General features: G+C 41.5%; 1 protein-coding gene across 1 annotated transcript in view; it reads left to right on the top strand.

Annotated features, from left to right (window-relative positions):
- Positions 1-461: 461 nt before the first annotated feature.
- Positions 462-13,769, top strand: part of MCC (mutated in colorectal cancers) — a 377,421-nt gene continuing 364,113 nt past the window's right edge. The window contains exon 1 of the mRNA XM_019517272.1: positions 462-734. Coding sequence (XP_019372817.1) covers positions 500-734 — 235 coding nt within the window. The 5' untranslated portion in view covers positions 462-499. The remainder of the gene's footprint in view (positions 735-13,769) is intronic.

Here is a 13,769-nt window from a genome sequence, read left to right as displayed (position 1 = left end):
TCCTCTGAACTTCCTTAGAGAATGCTGTAAATAGCAAGGTTCAGTTCTCTTAGGCTATATGCGTTTCTGCTAATCAAAATGTTAGTAACTGTATGAAGTTTGGGATTTATGTATTAATGATAATCATTTATTATATTTTCCTCTTTCTGTGGTGCATTTTGTTTCAGTGGATCTGAATAGGAGCCTAAATCTTCCTAGCAAATGTGATATTTTGAAGTCTGGACACGCAGGCTTGTCAGGGTTTGTTTTGTGCAGCTTTGCCAAGAAACAACAGGCATTTATAACTTTGTTTAGGCATCGTTCCTGTGATTGAAATCTGTCAACCTCACAGTTCCCTTATTGGATTGACAACGTTCAAAGTTACCTTATTGGATTTCAGTGTTTGTGAATTAATGGACATGGTTTGTATTCTTTTATGAACTAAATTGCTTTTTTTTTCTTCCTTTCTTCTCCTCTCCTCCTTGTTTAAAAAAAAATAATTCTCAGGAATGACTTGCTGATGGTGTGCCGCCAGCTGAATATGGAAGAGTCTGTTGCTGAGATCATGCACCAACTGGGAGCGGATGAAAATGGGAAGATTTCCTTTCAGGATTTTACTCAGTGTCGCATGCAACTTGTACGAGAAATCAGGAAAGAGGAAGTAGAGCTTTCAGTGAAATCAGATGACTCTTGTAAAAAGAAAAAATTAAGAGATAGAATAGCATCCTGGCCGACTAGCAGCGATAACAGTTTGGGTAGGTACAATTCCAGATATTCCTCCAGTGAGAAATAATGAATGAAGAAATCCTGGGCTGTTAAAATCAATGAGTATTGTGCCATTGACTTTACTGGGGCCAGGCTTTCACCTAAAGGATTTTGCAAATATTCTGTAGCATAATATCATTAGATAATATCCTATGTCTAAGGTGCCTTTTGTCATGGTAACTGGTTACCTCTTTTGTAGATTAGAATAAACATAGAACAATTTTAACTAAAAATCATGGGCACACACACTGAGCCTTCTGCAGCCAGTATAGTGCACTTCAGTGGATGGCTAATGTGCCAACAATTTTGGAACTAAGCCTGAATAAATACATATACTGAAATATGAAAATAAAGGAGAAACTAAGGCTATCTTCCTCACCAAGCAACTTTTTACTTTTCTTAGCTGACACCTAACTCTGTTTTCCCTAGAACTTAGTATATGGTTGGTGCTGGGCTAGGTCAGTCCAACTAGTCCGTTATCTAGTTTCTAGCAATAGCCAGTACCTTATTCAAAGGATGCAGTCAGTCCCCTTTCTCCTCTCACCAGCCCTTCTCCCCTCAATGCCTGATCACTTCTATACAAAAATTGCTTATTTTTTTCCAAGTGGGCTCTTGAATTCATATTTTGCTTCTCATTCTTTATAATTTGTATGTCAGGCTGCATTTCTAAATTCTCTGCTCATGGTATTTCCCATGTTATACTGGTAAAATCTGTCCATTTGGTTTAATATTGGCCAGATGCTTAGACCTATTGGAAATTTCGTGATTTCTGTATGCTTATCTTGCTTTGATTTCCATATGCGCTGGAGTAGTGCAGTAACCAGATGTGGCAGGACAGACCTTGAGGACTTCTGTGAGGTGTGTCTGTGGGTCACCCTAGTCTTGCCCCTACTCCAGGTCCTCTGTATAACCCCACTCTTTCTGTCTTACTTGGCAAACCCATGTTCATTCTCTGTTGGTTGGGAGGCTGCCCCTGAGTCCTGGAGCGCTCTCCTTTGTGCCTAGCAAACTCATTTAGTGGATGGAGGGATCAGAGACTACCAGAACCATGGCTGTTATCTGTTGGTGGGTCACATGCCCAGTTAGAACTACTGGTTCCCTGACCCAGAAGCTGCCAGCTGTGGTTGGGCAGCTGTGGACACAGCCAGCAGCTGCCAGGTCCAGATTCGGGAGGGGACGTGGTGGGTAGGAGGTATGGGAGGGACATGCTACAGCTGTGAGCGGGTTCATGCTTCCGTTTCTGCACTGATGGCAGCCCGAGCCCAGAGACAGAGCACGCCAGGCACATTGGAAGCAGCCCCGGCTGCCTGGCGCCACACAGCTGCCAGAGCCACTGTCCACTTGCAGGGCAAATCCAATCAGTTGGTGAGCTGGATCCAGCCCATAGGCCATATTTTGCCTGCCCTTGCACAAAACAAAGAACAAGATGAACTCAAATAATCCCCACTCTGGATGAACTTAGAACAAAAAGGAGGCTTCTCTGCCTGTATGCCAGGGCTCCCTTTTCTGCCACCTCAGACTCCATAGCAGCCTGCTTGGGAGGTCCTCATCTTTCCCCAACCAGGGCTTGAGTGAGCCTGCTGGCCTGAGGGCAAGGCTCTTATACTGGTAAGCCCCTCCCCTTCCAGGTGGTCCATCCTGTCATGCAGCATGAGCCCAGTGTTCTCTCTCTGGTCTGGTCTGGTCTGGTCAGCCCTGCTTGGTTTTAGTACAGCTGTGGCAGGTCTGTTGCTAACTGCTGAAACCCTGTCTCCTCTTCCCCTTTGGCTGCTTGCTTCCCGAGGCTTCACCCTAGTAACCCTATTGCCTGCCTCCCCTCCTGTATTGTTTGTATCTTTCGGGTTACAAAGACACTACTCTTGTCCCCTAGCCTTCTCCCAGTAATGGGGTACAGGTTCCCTGTTACACCATACTGCTATAAAAACACTTAACAGAGCAGTAACATAGGGTGTCCAGAAGAATAATACAAGCTAGCAGTCCTAGCTAATGAGTTACAGTGTGTTTTTAATACATTTCAGGTCTTCAGACGCAGTGATCTGGTGCTTAGGTAGGACCTAGTTGCTGGTGTTATTTGAACAAACTTTCTTTTGCTTGGTAAACACTGATTAAGACAGGAGACATCTATATGCTAATTAATACATATAAACCTGATGGATGCTGGATCTTTTATTGAAGAAGGTGCCCTGTTTCTAATAACCAGTGTCTTCAGAGACTGTCTGCAGGCATTTTCCCCAGATTTATTTCCATGTGATAAGTTAGCTGCTGCTATCCCTTGAAAGTTTGTATTAGTTGCCCCATATGGAATGCATATATTATAGAAATTCCAAATTCATTTAGCTGCCACTGAGCAGCAGGGATCCTGCTGATCTGCAGCAAAGGAATCCAGGTTCTTTCATGGGGCTTTTACACTGATTTTGTTTGGAGATAGTACACTGAGCACACAGTTCAGCCAATATATGCAGCTGGGGTTTTTTGTTTTGAGACTACTTTTTGGAAACTTTTTCAACAATTTATTTGCGTATCTATTTAAATGAAAACTAAAAGGATATATTTATAATACTATAATTTTTGCATCCCATAAAAAGCAGAATGAAGCACCTGGAAGAGATTTGTTAACTCTAATAAACAATAGTTATGTCTAACTTACTGCTTAAAATGTCCATGACTATCTTGCCTTTCAGTAATCGCAGTTATTGACGATAGAATTTCTACAACCTCCTTGCCCTGTAAGTGTTGTCAGCTCCATTTTAAATATGGCTTTCCTCAAGCCAAAGAAAAAGTAGGGCTTGTGGAGATTCGCTCAGGTACTTCTTGGTCCACAGTTTTGTGCTCAGTCTACTTGATGACCCCTTTTCTTTTGATGTTGACTAGGGGTTGTCAACTGGGGGTACACATACCCTGGGGGTACTTGGACTGGTCTTAGGGACAAGGTTCCCTCCAAGGTGCGCGCGTGTGCGGCGGCATACAATTTAATACAGTGTCGCACACTAACTTATTAACACCACGCACCCGCCCTGGGAGGAGCTGGGCTGCGGCACTGCAAAGTGAGGCAGGGGCTAGGGGCTGGCGCGGTCTCTCCTCATTTCACGAGTGCCTCCTCACTCCTGGGGCTGGGCCTGCTGCCGGGAAACTGCTTCACTCCCCAACCCCGAAGCCATGTGCCTCCTCACTCCCGGAGGTGGGGGCTGGGGCTGGCATGGGCTGTGCAGGTGCTGGGGAACTGCTTCAATCCCCAGCCCCAAGGCCATGTGCCTCCTCACTCCTGGAGGTGAGGAAGGGGCGGGGGCTGGGCTCTGCTGGCTCTGGGGAACTGCTCCACTCCCCAGCCTGGAGTTCATGTGCCTCCTCGCTCCTGGAGCAGGGACACATGCAGAACTTGGCTTCCCCAGATCTCAGGTGTGCAGGGTAGAGCAGGATGGTGCAGAACCTGTGTCTGCATCAGAGGAAAAGGAGCAGGTGCAAGGAATCATTCCTAACCTTGATGTAGTTTGGGGGTGCTGGTTATAGCTGTGTTTAGTCTAAGCACATAGGCAGACAAGGTGCTTTGGGTAAATTATATCACACTCACCCAAAGCACTTTGTCTAACCATGACATAAGATTTCTGCATCATGAATGGGGAGGCCCCATTACTGGCTCCAGGGAACTGCTCGGCTCCCCAGCCCCCAGTCTTGTGCTTGGAGGATTATTGCAAAATCCATTGCATGAGGATCCATGACATGAGGATTCTAGTCTATTAGGCTTAGCATAGTCTGGATCCAGGCTTAGCAAAAGGGGGAGGTGGGACCAAAGTGGCACGCTCACAGACCGAACAGGCATGCTCATGGATCCCTACACCTTAGAGGGAACATTGCTTAGGGGGTACACGTGGGTGGAGATGGAGTGCTGCTGCCTCCTAGGATCAGGGCAGGGCAAGGGCACTATACAATTTTGGATCCTGTTCTACACCATTAAATTCAATGGGAAGTTTAACACCTGTTCTGAAGACCTCTTTTCACCTCAATTTTAAATAAACGGTATTACTTAAATGTTGTTATAACACGGTTAAAAAAGACTTTGAAAGTCTACCTTGGAAGCTGTAGTATCTGGGTACATCTACATGTGCATATTAGTGAATGAGCTTATTGCTCTTGAGTTTATTGGGTCTTCACATGCGCCTGGGATTGCATCATGTTGAGTCAGGGCAAAACAGCCCCAGCTGGCAAGGAACCCCAGGGGTCAGTCTAGGGCTGCTCCCCCTGGCTTAATGTGCTGCATAGGGGCCAGTTGGTGCATAAGGATGCTTCAGTGTGGGGTTGGCCACACTGAAGCACCCTCGTGTTCCAACCAGCTGGGGTAATGTCTACCTGTGCTGTTGCAGAGGGTTTTTTTACTCTGCAGCAGGATAGTACTTGTATTTACAAGCTGTGTTCTGCTGCAGAGTAAGTTAGTTTACTCCAGCCTAATAGGGGTGCATGTGTAGACACAAGACGTTTACTACACAAGTAAATAGTGTACTGCACAGTAAATGTCTTGTGTAGACGCACCTCCTGTCTCCTAATCTAACATGGAATGGATCCTTGATAAGAAGGTTTGGCAGAATTTGAGGTGTTACTCAAATATCTGTTGGCACTGATTATTGTTATAGAGGCCAAGAGGCTGAAACAGTTACAGAAAAACTTACCTTACGTGACTGATATAAATGGATCTCTTAACAAACATGGCCTTGTAATAAAGCTTAACAGTAGTTTGTACATCTAAAGATTCTTGGTATAGTCTGTGAAGGCAGCATGTTAGCAATAAAAGTAGTTTCTTACCAGCTATCTTGTAATTTAAAGAAAATGGTTTGGAAAGATTTTGTATGATTGGTAAATGCTATAGTAAATAAATATTATCTGAGATGTCTTGTATTTTACAAAAAACATATTACGTAAGTAACCTATTTCTAAAATGTAGCTTCTTGGTACATTATAATTTTAAAGAATGGACAAGAACAGGAAACAATGTTTTTTTAACTGGAAACTTAATTCAGGTCTATGAGTGAGTGTCTTTACTGTTAGTCTGGGAGCTCAGCGTCTACTCATCTGACTCCACAGACCAGATGCTCAGTCAGGAATAAAACAGACCATAAGCCATCCTGAACTGTGGTTTAACAACAGTTCATAATTAATTTAATTCATGGCCAACTCCCCTTTTCTCCTTCCAAAAGAGAAAACCCTTGAGAATGAGATATGATGATTTATTTGCATTACATATCAAGCTTGAGAATAAATCAAAGGAATAGCAGAATTTCAGCTTTAAATTAAGCTTATGGGTAAACATGAGAAGCAAGCCATTTGGGGTTGAAAAATCATTGCTTTTGTTCTTCATTATTCCCACATCTGATGTCACTGTAAATAAATTGTTTTCAGGAAACTGATGTAGTGATTAACTTTATCTATTCTGTATTTAATTAAAAGCTACAGAGTTATAGTGCAAATGTACCCCAAAGTAGCGCAGCTTTTTCATATTTTCCCAGGATTTGACTAGATCAGCTCTTGTGAGTATATCATCCTTAATTTACATTGCATAGTGAAGTAGATGAACTTGTATTTATTAGTAATAAATCCGTTTCTTCTTTAATCCGGCTTAGATACCTGTTATCTTTCTTCTGACTAGCAACAGAAATTGCTCATGTGCTATTCAAGACCACCTGTGTTCTAGGACCAATCTGCATACAAATAAAACAAGTTGGGCTAAGAAGATAGTCAGATTTTTTTCACTGATCTTTTTCCTTCAAAAAGAAGCTGGTCTGACTGACTTGACATACCTTTCTTCTGAGTAGCAGCAGTTAACAGGTTTCTAAGTCAGACATTAAGAAAAGACTGATCCATTACTAATAAACTGTCCTTCATCCCAAGTTATTCACTGTTCAAGGGGTTTGTTTGTTTATTAAGGTACACTCTAGCATGTTCATAGGCTCCAAGTACCCTGTGTTTTTTGCACTTCACATTTAGGTTAGCTTCTCCCAATGTAATGCCCCACCCTTTGTCCCAGGTGTTTAGGAGATCTTGCTGAGCTTGGTTGCCATCTTTCATCAATGAAGGACGTATATACTCTGCTGTCTTGTAGTTCTCATTTTGGTGTCTGTTATTTTCTGGCAGCTATTAGCCAGGAGTAGGATACTCTTGTACATGCCTTGGCATATATTCTTTTTAAACTCAGTAAGTTTCACATTTCTAGCAACTTGTCTCTGGATATTTAGTACATATTCCTTGTTAATTGTGCTGTTATCATATAAGAGTCCCTTTCTTCCTCTGAGAATCCCTGGTTGTCTGTTCCTGTCTTTTTTTTCCTTTGGACTGAAAGGTTTCCCTATCCATTTTGCTTTTGTATCGACACCAATATGAATCTCCAGTGTTGGATTAAGGCATCTGTGCAGTCTCTATCAGCCCAGGTTTCTGACCTATAGAGATATGCAGGTTGACTGTTGGATACTTTGAACTATAGGCGTCCTACATTGCTCTCTGATTTTTGGGAGCCCTTCGTGCTGAATTCCCATGCCTTTAGGAATCCTTTTTTGTTGTAGTCTTTTCCCTTCTCACCTTGCATGCCTGCTTCCCTTTGTGTGTGTGTGTGTGTGTGTGTGTGTTTTGGGGGAGGGCAAGTATATTGCTTCTCTTGTTTTCCACCATTTTTCTTCTCTACAGTTATAGAACTTCCTTTGACTGGAGGGATGCTAGCTGAAATTAGGTAATCCATAGCAGGGTTTCAGAGCTCTTTGCCTCTTGTTTCTGGTAGGTGATACTATAATGATATGTATTTTAACCCACTGTTCTAAGAGATTTAGCAGAAAATAATCTTTTGGTATATACTATCTGGACTTTTACTCTATCTGAAAAGAAACATGATTGGCGTTTCCTTTAGATATTGGGATCCATTAATGCTGTGACCAAACCTAATTATTTTTATGCTTTCAAATATTGCTTAGGACCTCCGTTATCCTCATCTGTTTTGGGACACTTGCTACTTGTCCTCTTTCAGTCACATAAGTGTCCCTTCTGCAAATATTTTTTAGTGGAAAGGGTTGATTCAGTAAGTCCTGTTCCCATGTTTTTCAAACTGCCTAATGTCATGCTTATGATCGCAGGTGCTCTGGTTTCGTTTTGGACACGACCCATGTTATTATCATCTCCTTGTCTGAATAACTGTGAATATACAGAGAGTTGAACTCTTGCATTTGTCATAAATGCTTTTGTTTTAATATCTAGTACTTCCCTATGATATTTGCTTGTAAATGCATTTAGACCCCTATGTTTCTATTTCAGGTGGATTTCCAGCTTTCATATTCATATATTCAGGTTCTTGTTCAGTTAAAGATTTCAAATATAGGTTTTTAGTTTGATCTTTTAAATTAGTGCATTTCTGAAGGTCAAAACTTGGTTAAGCTAGTGAACGCAGCTGCTGCCGTGTCAGTTTGTGGTGGTATTTACTACTGGATGTCCTTGTTGGTTCGCGTGCAACTGCCGATCCTTATGAATTGACATGTCTCTTTTCTATTCTTTTGCTGTCTAGCATAATATGTGAGTTGGGGGTTGTTGGAGTTCCCAGACTGGATTTGTGATCTACATTTTTTACTGTCAGATGGAATTACAACAAGAATATTTTTTAATGTTCTTCCAAATGTGCCTGTTTGTGGAGTTACTGCATCTCTTAACATGTCTTCTGTTCAGAATGCTGTCAAGTAAATAGTGATGTAGCATCAGTTATGCCACTGGGAAGCCAGGAGCTAGTTACTCAGATACGATTCATTATAGGGTTCTGATGTGCTGAAGCTGGCAGGCCTCCAGCCATAGAAAGTCTTCTAGGAGAGTGATGGGTTGGGGTAAAAGTTCAACAATCTTCCCTATTTCAGGTTGTCTACAACTGGCCACTACAGCTCCTGTAGTACATGTAACTAGAGTGTCAGGATGATCTACACATTTCATAGATTTGTTATGTGATGGGAATAGTAAAAACAGATTTCAACCTCAGGGTAGGAAAAATGCTGCTTTTTGAATGTTCTTACTATTTTTCTTGTACAGGAGGGAAATGTTAACTTACTCAGGCCAAATGACATCTTCCTTCCTTCCTGTTCTCCCTTGCAAATGCTGGAAATGTGACAGATTTGTACTTTGGATCATTACAGTACTGCAAATGGCAACCCCACAAAATGATTTTGTTTAGTTCAAATGCAAATCTAAGATGTATAAAGAGGGTGCCAGGAAGGTTCTTTATGGCTTTTCAGTTTCATGGGTGGGATGTTTGTAATGTAAGAAAAAATAATGATTTCTCTACAACTGTATGTAAATATTTGTGCTTTGTAGTCCAGCTATAAGGTTTGAAGTGAATATTTGAACTCTATTTAACTTGTGTAGTATATCAAGATAAATATACCATCCATCTCTTATTATACACAACAGCTTCTTAATGGAGTTAATTAATTTGGCATGAGGGAAGGGATTCAGTTTTTTTAATACAGACTTTAAATGAAATATTAAACCGAGGTCCTGTCCATTCAGGTTTGTTAGTCAGAACGTGACATTTTGCACTCATGGGTATTTTGGCCAGATTCCAAATTGGTGATTAAAATCTGCCTATCTCACATTTTCCCTGTAGTTTTAATGGATTTGTTTTACTTTCTGTCCTAAGTAGCACATGTTATAAAAGTGCATAGCAAAATAGCTTGGTGTCTTTCACCCCAAGATATGCTTTAGCTTGTAAAATTTGGGATTTTGAGTGTGAAAGTTGCTATATGTGTCAGTTATTGTTGTTTCTTATTATAGATTATATTTATGATCTAAGTAATTTGAAAACCTCTGACTGGCAGGAGACATGCACCACATGTAGGTTTATATGTGTAAGAAAATATTCTTGTTGGCCAAGAGAAACACTAGTCTGTACTGTATTGCTAACTTGAGTCATTCTAGCCTTTTTGCAGCAGAGGAAGGAATGACTTGTTTGATTTATGGCAAAAAAGAGAGAACTATTGGGAAAATTGGTGCACTTTGTACCCATTTCTCACTGTTTGTGATTTGTTAACTTGTCTTTCCTGTTTTGACAGGGTGTAACGCATTTTAAAACAAATGCTACAGAACATCTTTTAACAGGTATTTGACAAAAAGATTGGCTGCTAGTAAAGCAGAACAGTGGGGCTCTCAACCTCTGGTCTGCAGGCCAGATCCAACCCACGGAGCCATGTCATCCAGCCCGTGGGGCTCCCCATGGTTCAGGAAATCTGGTGGCAGGGGGGTGGTAGCCAAATTTATAATCCCTGTGGGCCAGATGACAGCCTTGCATGTGGGGCCAGGGCTACAGGTGTGATCTGGTGTGTGGGGCCACAGGGTGTGATCTGATCTGGCCTGCAGACCAGCCCTGGATCACTCATCCTGCTCATGGGGCCAGAGGGTTAGACCACTGCTTTAGCAGAAAGTAAATACCCAACCTCACACTATACTTGTGTATAGGGTGTGCTGTATATAGGGTAAGAAATTCCTTTTGTGAGTCACTGGAAGAACAGCTTACTCACTGAAGATTTGAATACTCTTGCTTTTAGCATGTGCAACTTATCTTTGCTTTTTAGTGACCATGACACTGTTCAGTCATAAACATCAAAATTGCAAAAGTTGCTGATCAAGATCTATTTTTTCTCCAACATCTTTTCGCTGCTTTTTGTATGATCCTGCTGTGAAGTCATACTCTTCTGTTTGGTGTAATTTTTTTTGCTTAAAGGCAGGCCTAGACCATAACCTTTGTTCTGAAGACCCCAACATTTGGAAAAGCTTAGAACTCATACCAGTTTTTGCATGAGTTGACTACCCCTAATTTAGCAAAACTGTACAAAAGCACCCAAGTGTATGTTCATGTTGAGTTTGAGATGCCAGTTTTATAGTTCGTGCTCATCTCTAGGTGTGATGTCCAAAACATAGTATCATTAATTCCTGAGGGGATATAGAAATTGATGGGTCAAAGACAAGCCCATTTTGGAGCATTGTTTCCCTTTAGCTGAGAAAAGGATTATGGTGATTGGACAGCTTGTGAAAAGTAAAAGCATTTCTCATTTGTGGGAAAATACCTTTTTAAGTATTTTAATGTCAGATGATCTATACGTATATTTTACATATTTATAAATCATAATATAGTATCCATAATCTGCCACATTATACAATATTATGTATATGATAGTGTATACTTTGGACTTTATACTATCTTTTATGTATTAAATATATTTTAATATTCTAAAATCCCGCATTTAAGATCTGTATAGAGATATAATGTCCATACATATTTAATAGTTTGGTTTATACTATTATCTCATTCTGGTCTGTAAGCATGTTTAAGACCATTCCTGATAGCACTTTGGAAGAACATTCTCAATTAAATGCTTTCATTTGTGGTAGTATTATCACATCAGTCTAGATTAATTAAGAAATACAGATAAAACAGGTTTGGCCTGTTAATCTCAAGCTGAGGCCTAATTATGGATGTGGTAGAAAACATTCCTGCAGGATACATACTCTTAGTACCATTGCAGCAAGTAAAACTCTACAAAAATTTAAAAAATAATAATAATCTTGCTCTGACCTCTTAAGCCCCACATGAAGAGGCAATGTTTTGTGATGTCATGAAGCAGTTATAATTTTCTTTAGCTAAGCTACAATTTTGCCAGCTTTTAGATGATGTTTAAAGAATAAAAATTGATAGTTGGCAGTTAGATAAAAGCTTTTCTGTTCATTAGCTAGGATGGAATATCCTTATTAGTCCTTTGATCTTCCAAGAGAATGGCTTATGTTATAAAAGTTTCCTAGAGGCTTATTTTGCTTTTTTCTTGCTCTCTTATTAGACATGTGCAAACTTGTTGCAGTGCATTAAAGCCAAGAGGCTTTGCATATGGTTAGTTTAGAGTAATTTAAGAAGTTTTAAGTTAGTTTCTTTTATGTCTCTCTGCCTACCTGTCTGTCATGAGTCTGTATGCTGCAAGCTGTAAATGGATCATCTTCAGAGATTTGGAGGGAAAAATTCACGTGCATGACAGGCCAGCTGTTCTTTTTTCTTTCAGTGTGAAGCACACTCAAGTATTTGACACTGTTGGAGGCAGCATGCTTATTTCAGAGGCCAATGGTGTAATTAGCTGTGGCATTCATATTTTCTTAATGCATAGTGTGTGGATTACCTGATTCTGACTTGGATTGGTTACACCATGAATTTATTTTTGGCTCACTCGGTATTTTTCTTTCAGATTTTATCATGGTGGTATTCAGTGTATTTTCATGTCCAAGATTTCAGATAAAGTTTCTGTTTCACATTTATTAAAGACTCTTGATTTTGGGTTGAACTTCAAGACCAGCTAACATCAGAAAAAGAAGTGCCTAAAAGAGGAGAACTGAAGATGGTCTTAGGGAGCAAACATGAGGAGTGATCGTCTTGAAATTGTTGCAGATTTTTTTTAAAGCTTCAATTAGTTTAATGCTTTGAAAATTGTGTATTTTCCTAATTTTGGCATTCTGCAATGCAAGTCTGCAAGAAATACAGATTTATTGCAACTGAAGATTTTATTTCAGGTGTCAGTGCATCTAAATTCAGGAATTGCAGATTTAGTAGTCTTGAGGATTGTTCATTGTGCAGAAATGAAGTTTTGTGACAGTTTGGAAGAAGTGTACTATGGAAGCAGGAAAACATTAGAATTTTGCATCTAGCTGATGGTAGACAGGGGAAGACTTAATATGCATAAAAAAGACAGGATGATAACTGCAGAAGACTTGTTTTAATGAACTTTGGTGACAGAAAATTGTTGCCAGCTGTGGGAACTCTTCATTTTCTCAATGACAAGTTACTTTATTCCTCTAATTGGGAACCTTGCCTTTTTTGCCTCCTATCATTTTTATCATACTATCTTGCCAGACAGCATGTTCTCAGATCATTTATTTGATACTGATTAGTATTTTTGTGGTTTCTTCGTCTCTTTAAATCTCTTGAGTGAGAACTGTTGCAATATGTACCCACCACAGGGATATTGTTGTATATTTAGAGCTATGGCCCGAAGGCTGGATCTAGCCCATTAAGAGATTTGAATCTGGACGTCAGTGGCATGTATTGAGGGAGAGGATTGGTGGTACACAGTGGCAGGGCTATCCTGTGCGTTCTTCTGTCACATGCTGTGGTCCCCCTCTGCTCTGTGCCTTGTTGCTATGTTGCAGCTACCCTTGCTGCCAAATTTTTCTGCTCTGCATCCCTGGTGGCAAGTGGTGGTGAGGGTAAGTGAAAGCTGCAGCTGGGAAGTGTGAGAGACAGTGCAGGGAGGGCTATGAAACTATCAGTGGCCAAAAGTGGCAGCTGGGTCACAGGTTGCTAATCCTTGATTTAGAATATTACTTATGGGATCCAGAATGTCGTGTAGGTGACCTGGGGGAAGCAGAAGCAGGAGGAGGCCTTCTTATTTTTTCCTGAGAAAGTAGGGCATTCAACTAGTTACCTCAGATGTCTACATGAAGTCGGACTGAGGAACAAGCATGAAGAATTGGAAGTCTTCATACAGTCCTGGACCTGTAATGTGATTCAAATAACAGAGACCCGGTGGGATAGCTTGCATGTCTGGAGTTGTCATGAATGGGTATAAATTGTTCAGGAAAGACAGCCTGCTGTGAGCCCAGCCCCCAGCAAGAAAAGGCCCACGCAGCGCCGGCTCCAGCTCCACCCTGCAGCTGCTGCCTGCCCTGTGCCGTGCAGATCCGGAGGTACATCCCCTTGCCCCAACCCTCCTGGGGTACAGGCAGCGGCGGAAGCTGCCCCCACCCCACAAGCCATGCCTCTGTCCTGTGCCTCCCCCATCACTCCAGCTAGCCAGTGCCTGCCCCCTCCCTCACCATGGGGGGTGTTGCCTACCACGCCCCTTCCCTCCCCTCCCCTCTCCCCTTCCACCATACCAGATTTACCAGCTGATGGCAGCTGTATCGGATATCGAATCAATATTGGCCGATCCAGGAGGGGCCAGCAGGGAGCTGCATGCTCAGGGGCAACCAGCACGGGTTCA

The sequence above is a fragment of the Gavialis gangeticus genome, unplaced genomic scaffold (genome assembly GCF_001723915.1).
Source record: "Gavialis gangeticus isolate Ggan-Ray unplaced genomic scaffold, GavGan_comp1, whole genome shotgun sequence".
NCBI lineage: Eukaryota > Metazoa > Chordata > Crocodylia > Gavialidae > Gavialis > Gavialis gangeticus.
The sequence above is the reverse complement of the archived record's forward strand: the minus strand, read 5'-3'. Positions and strand labels throughout refer to the sequence as shown.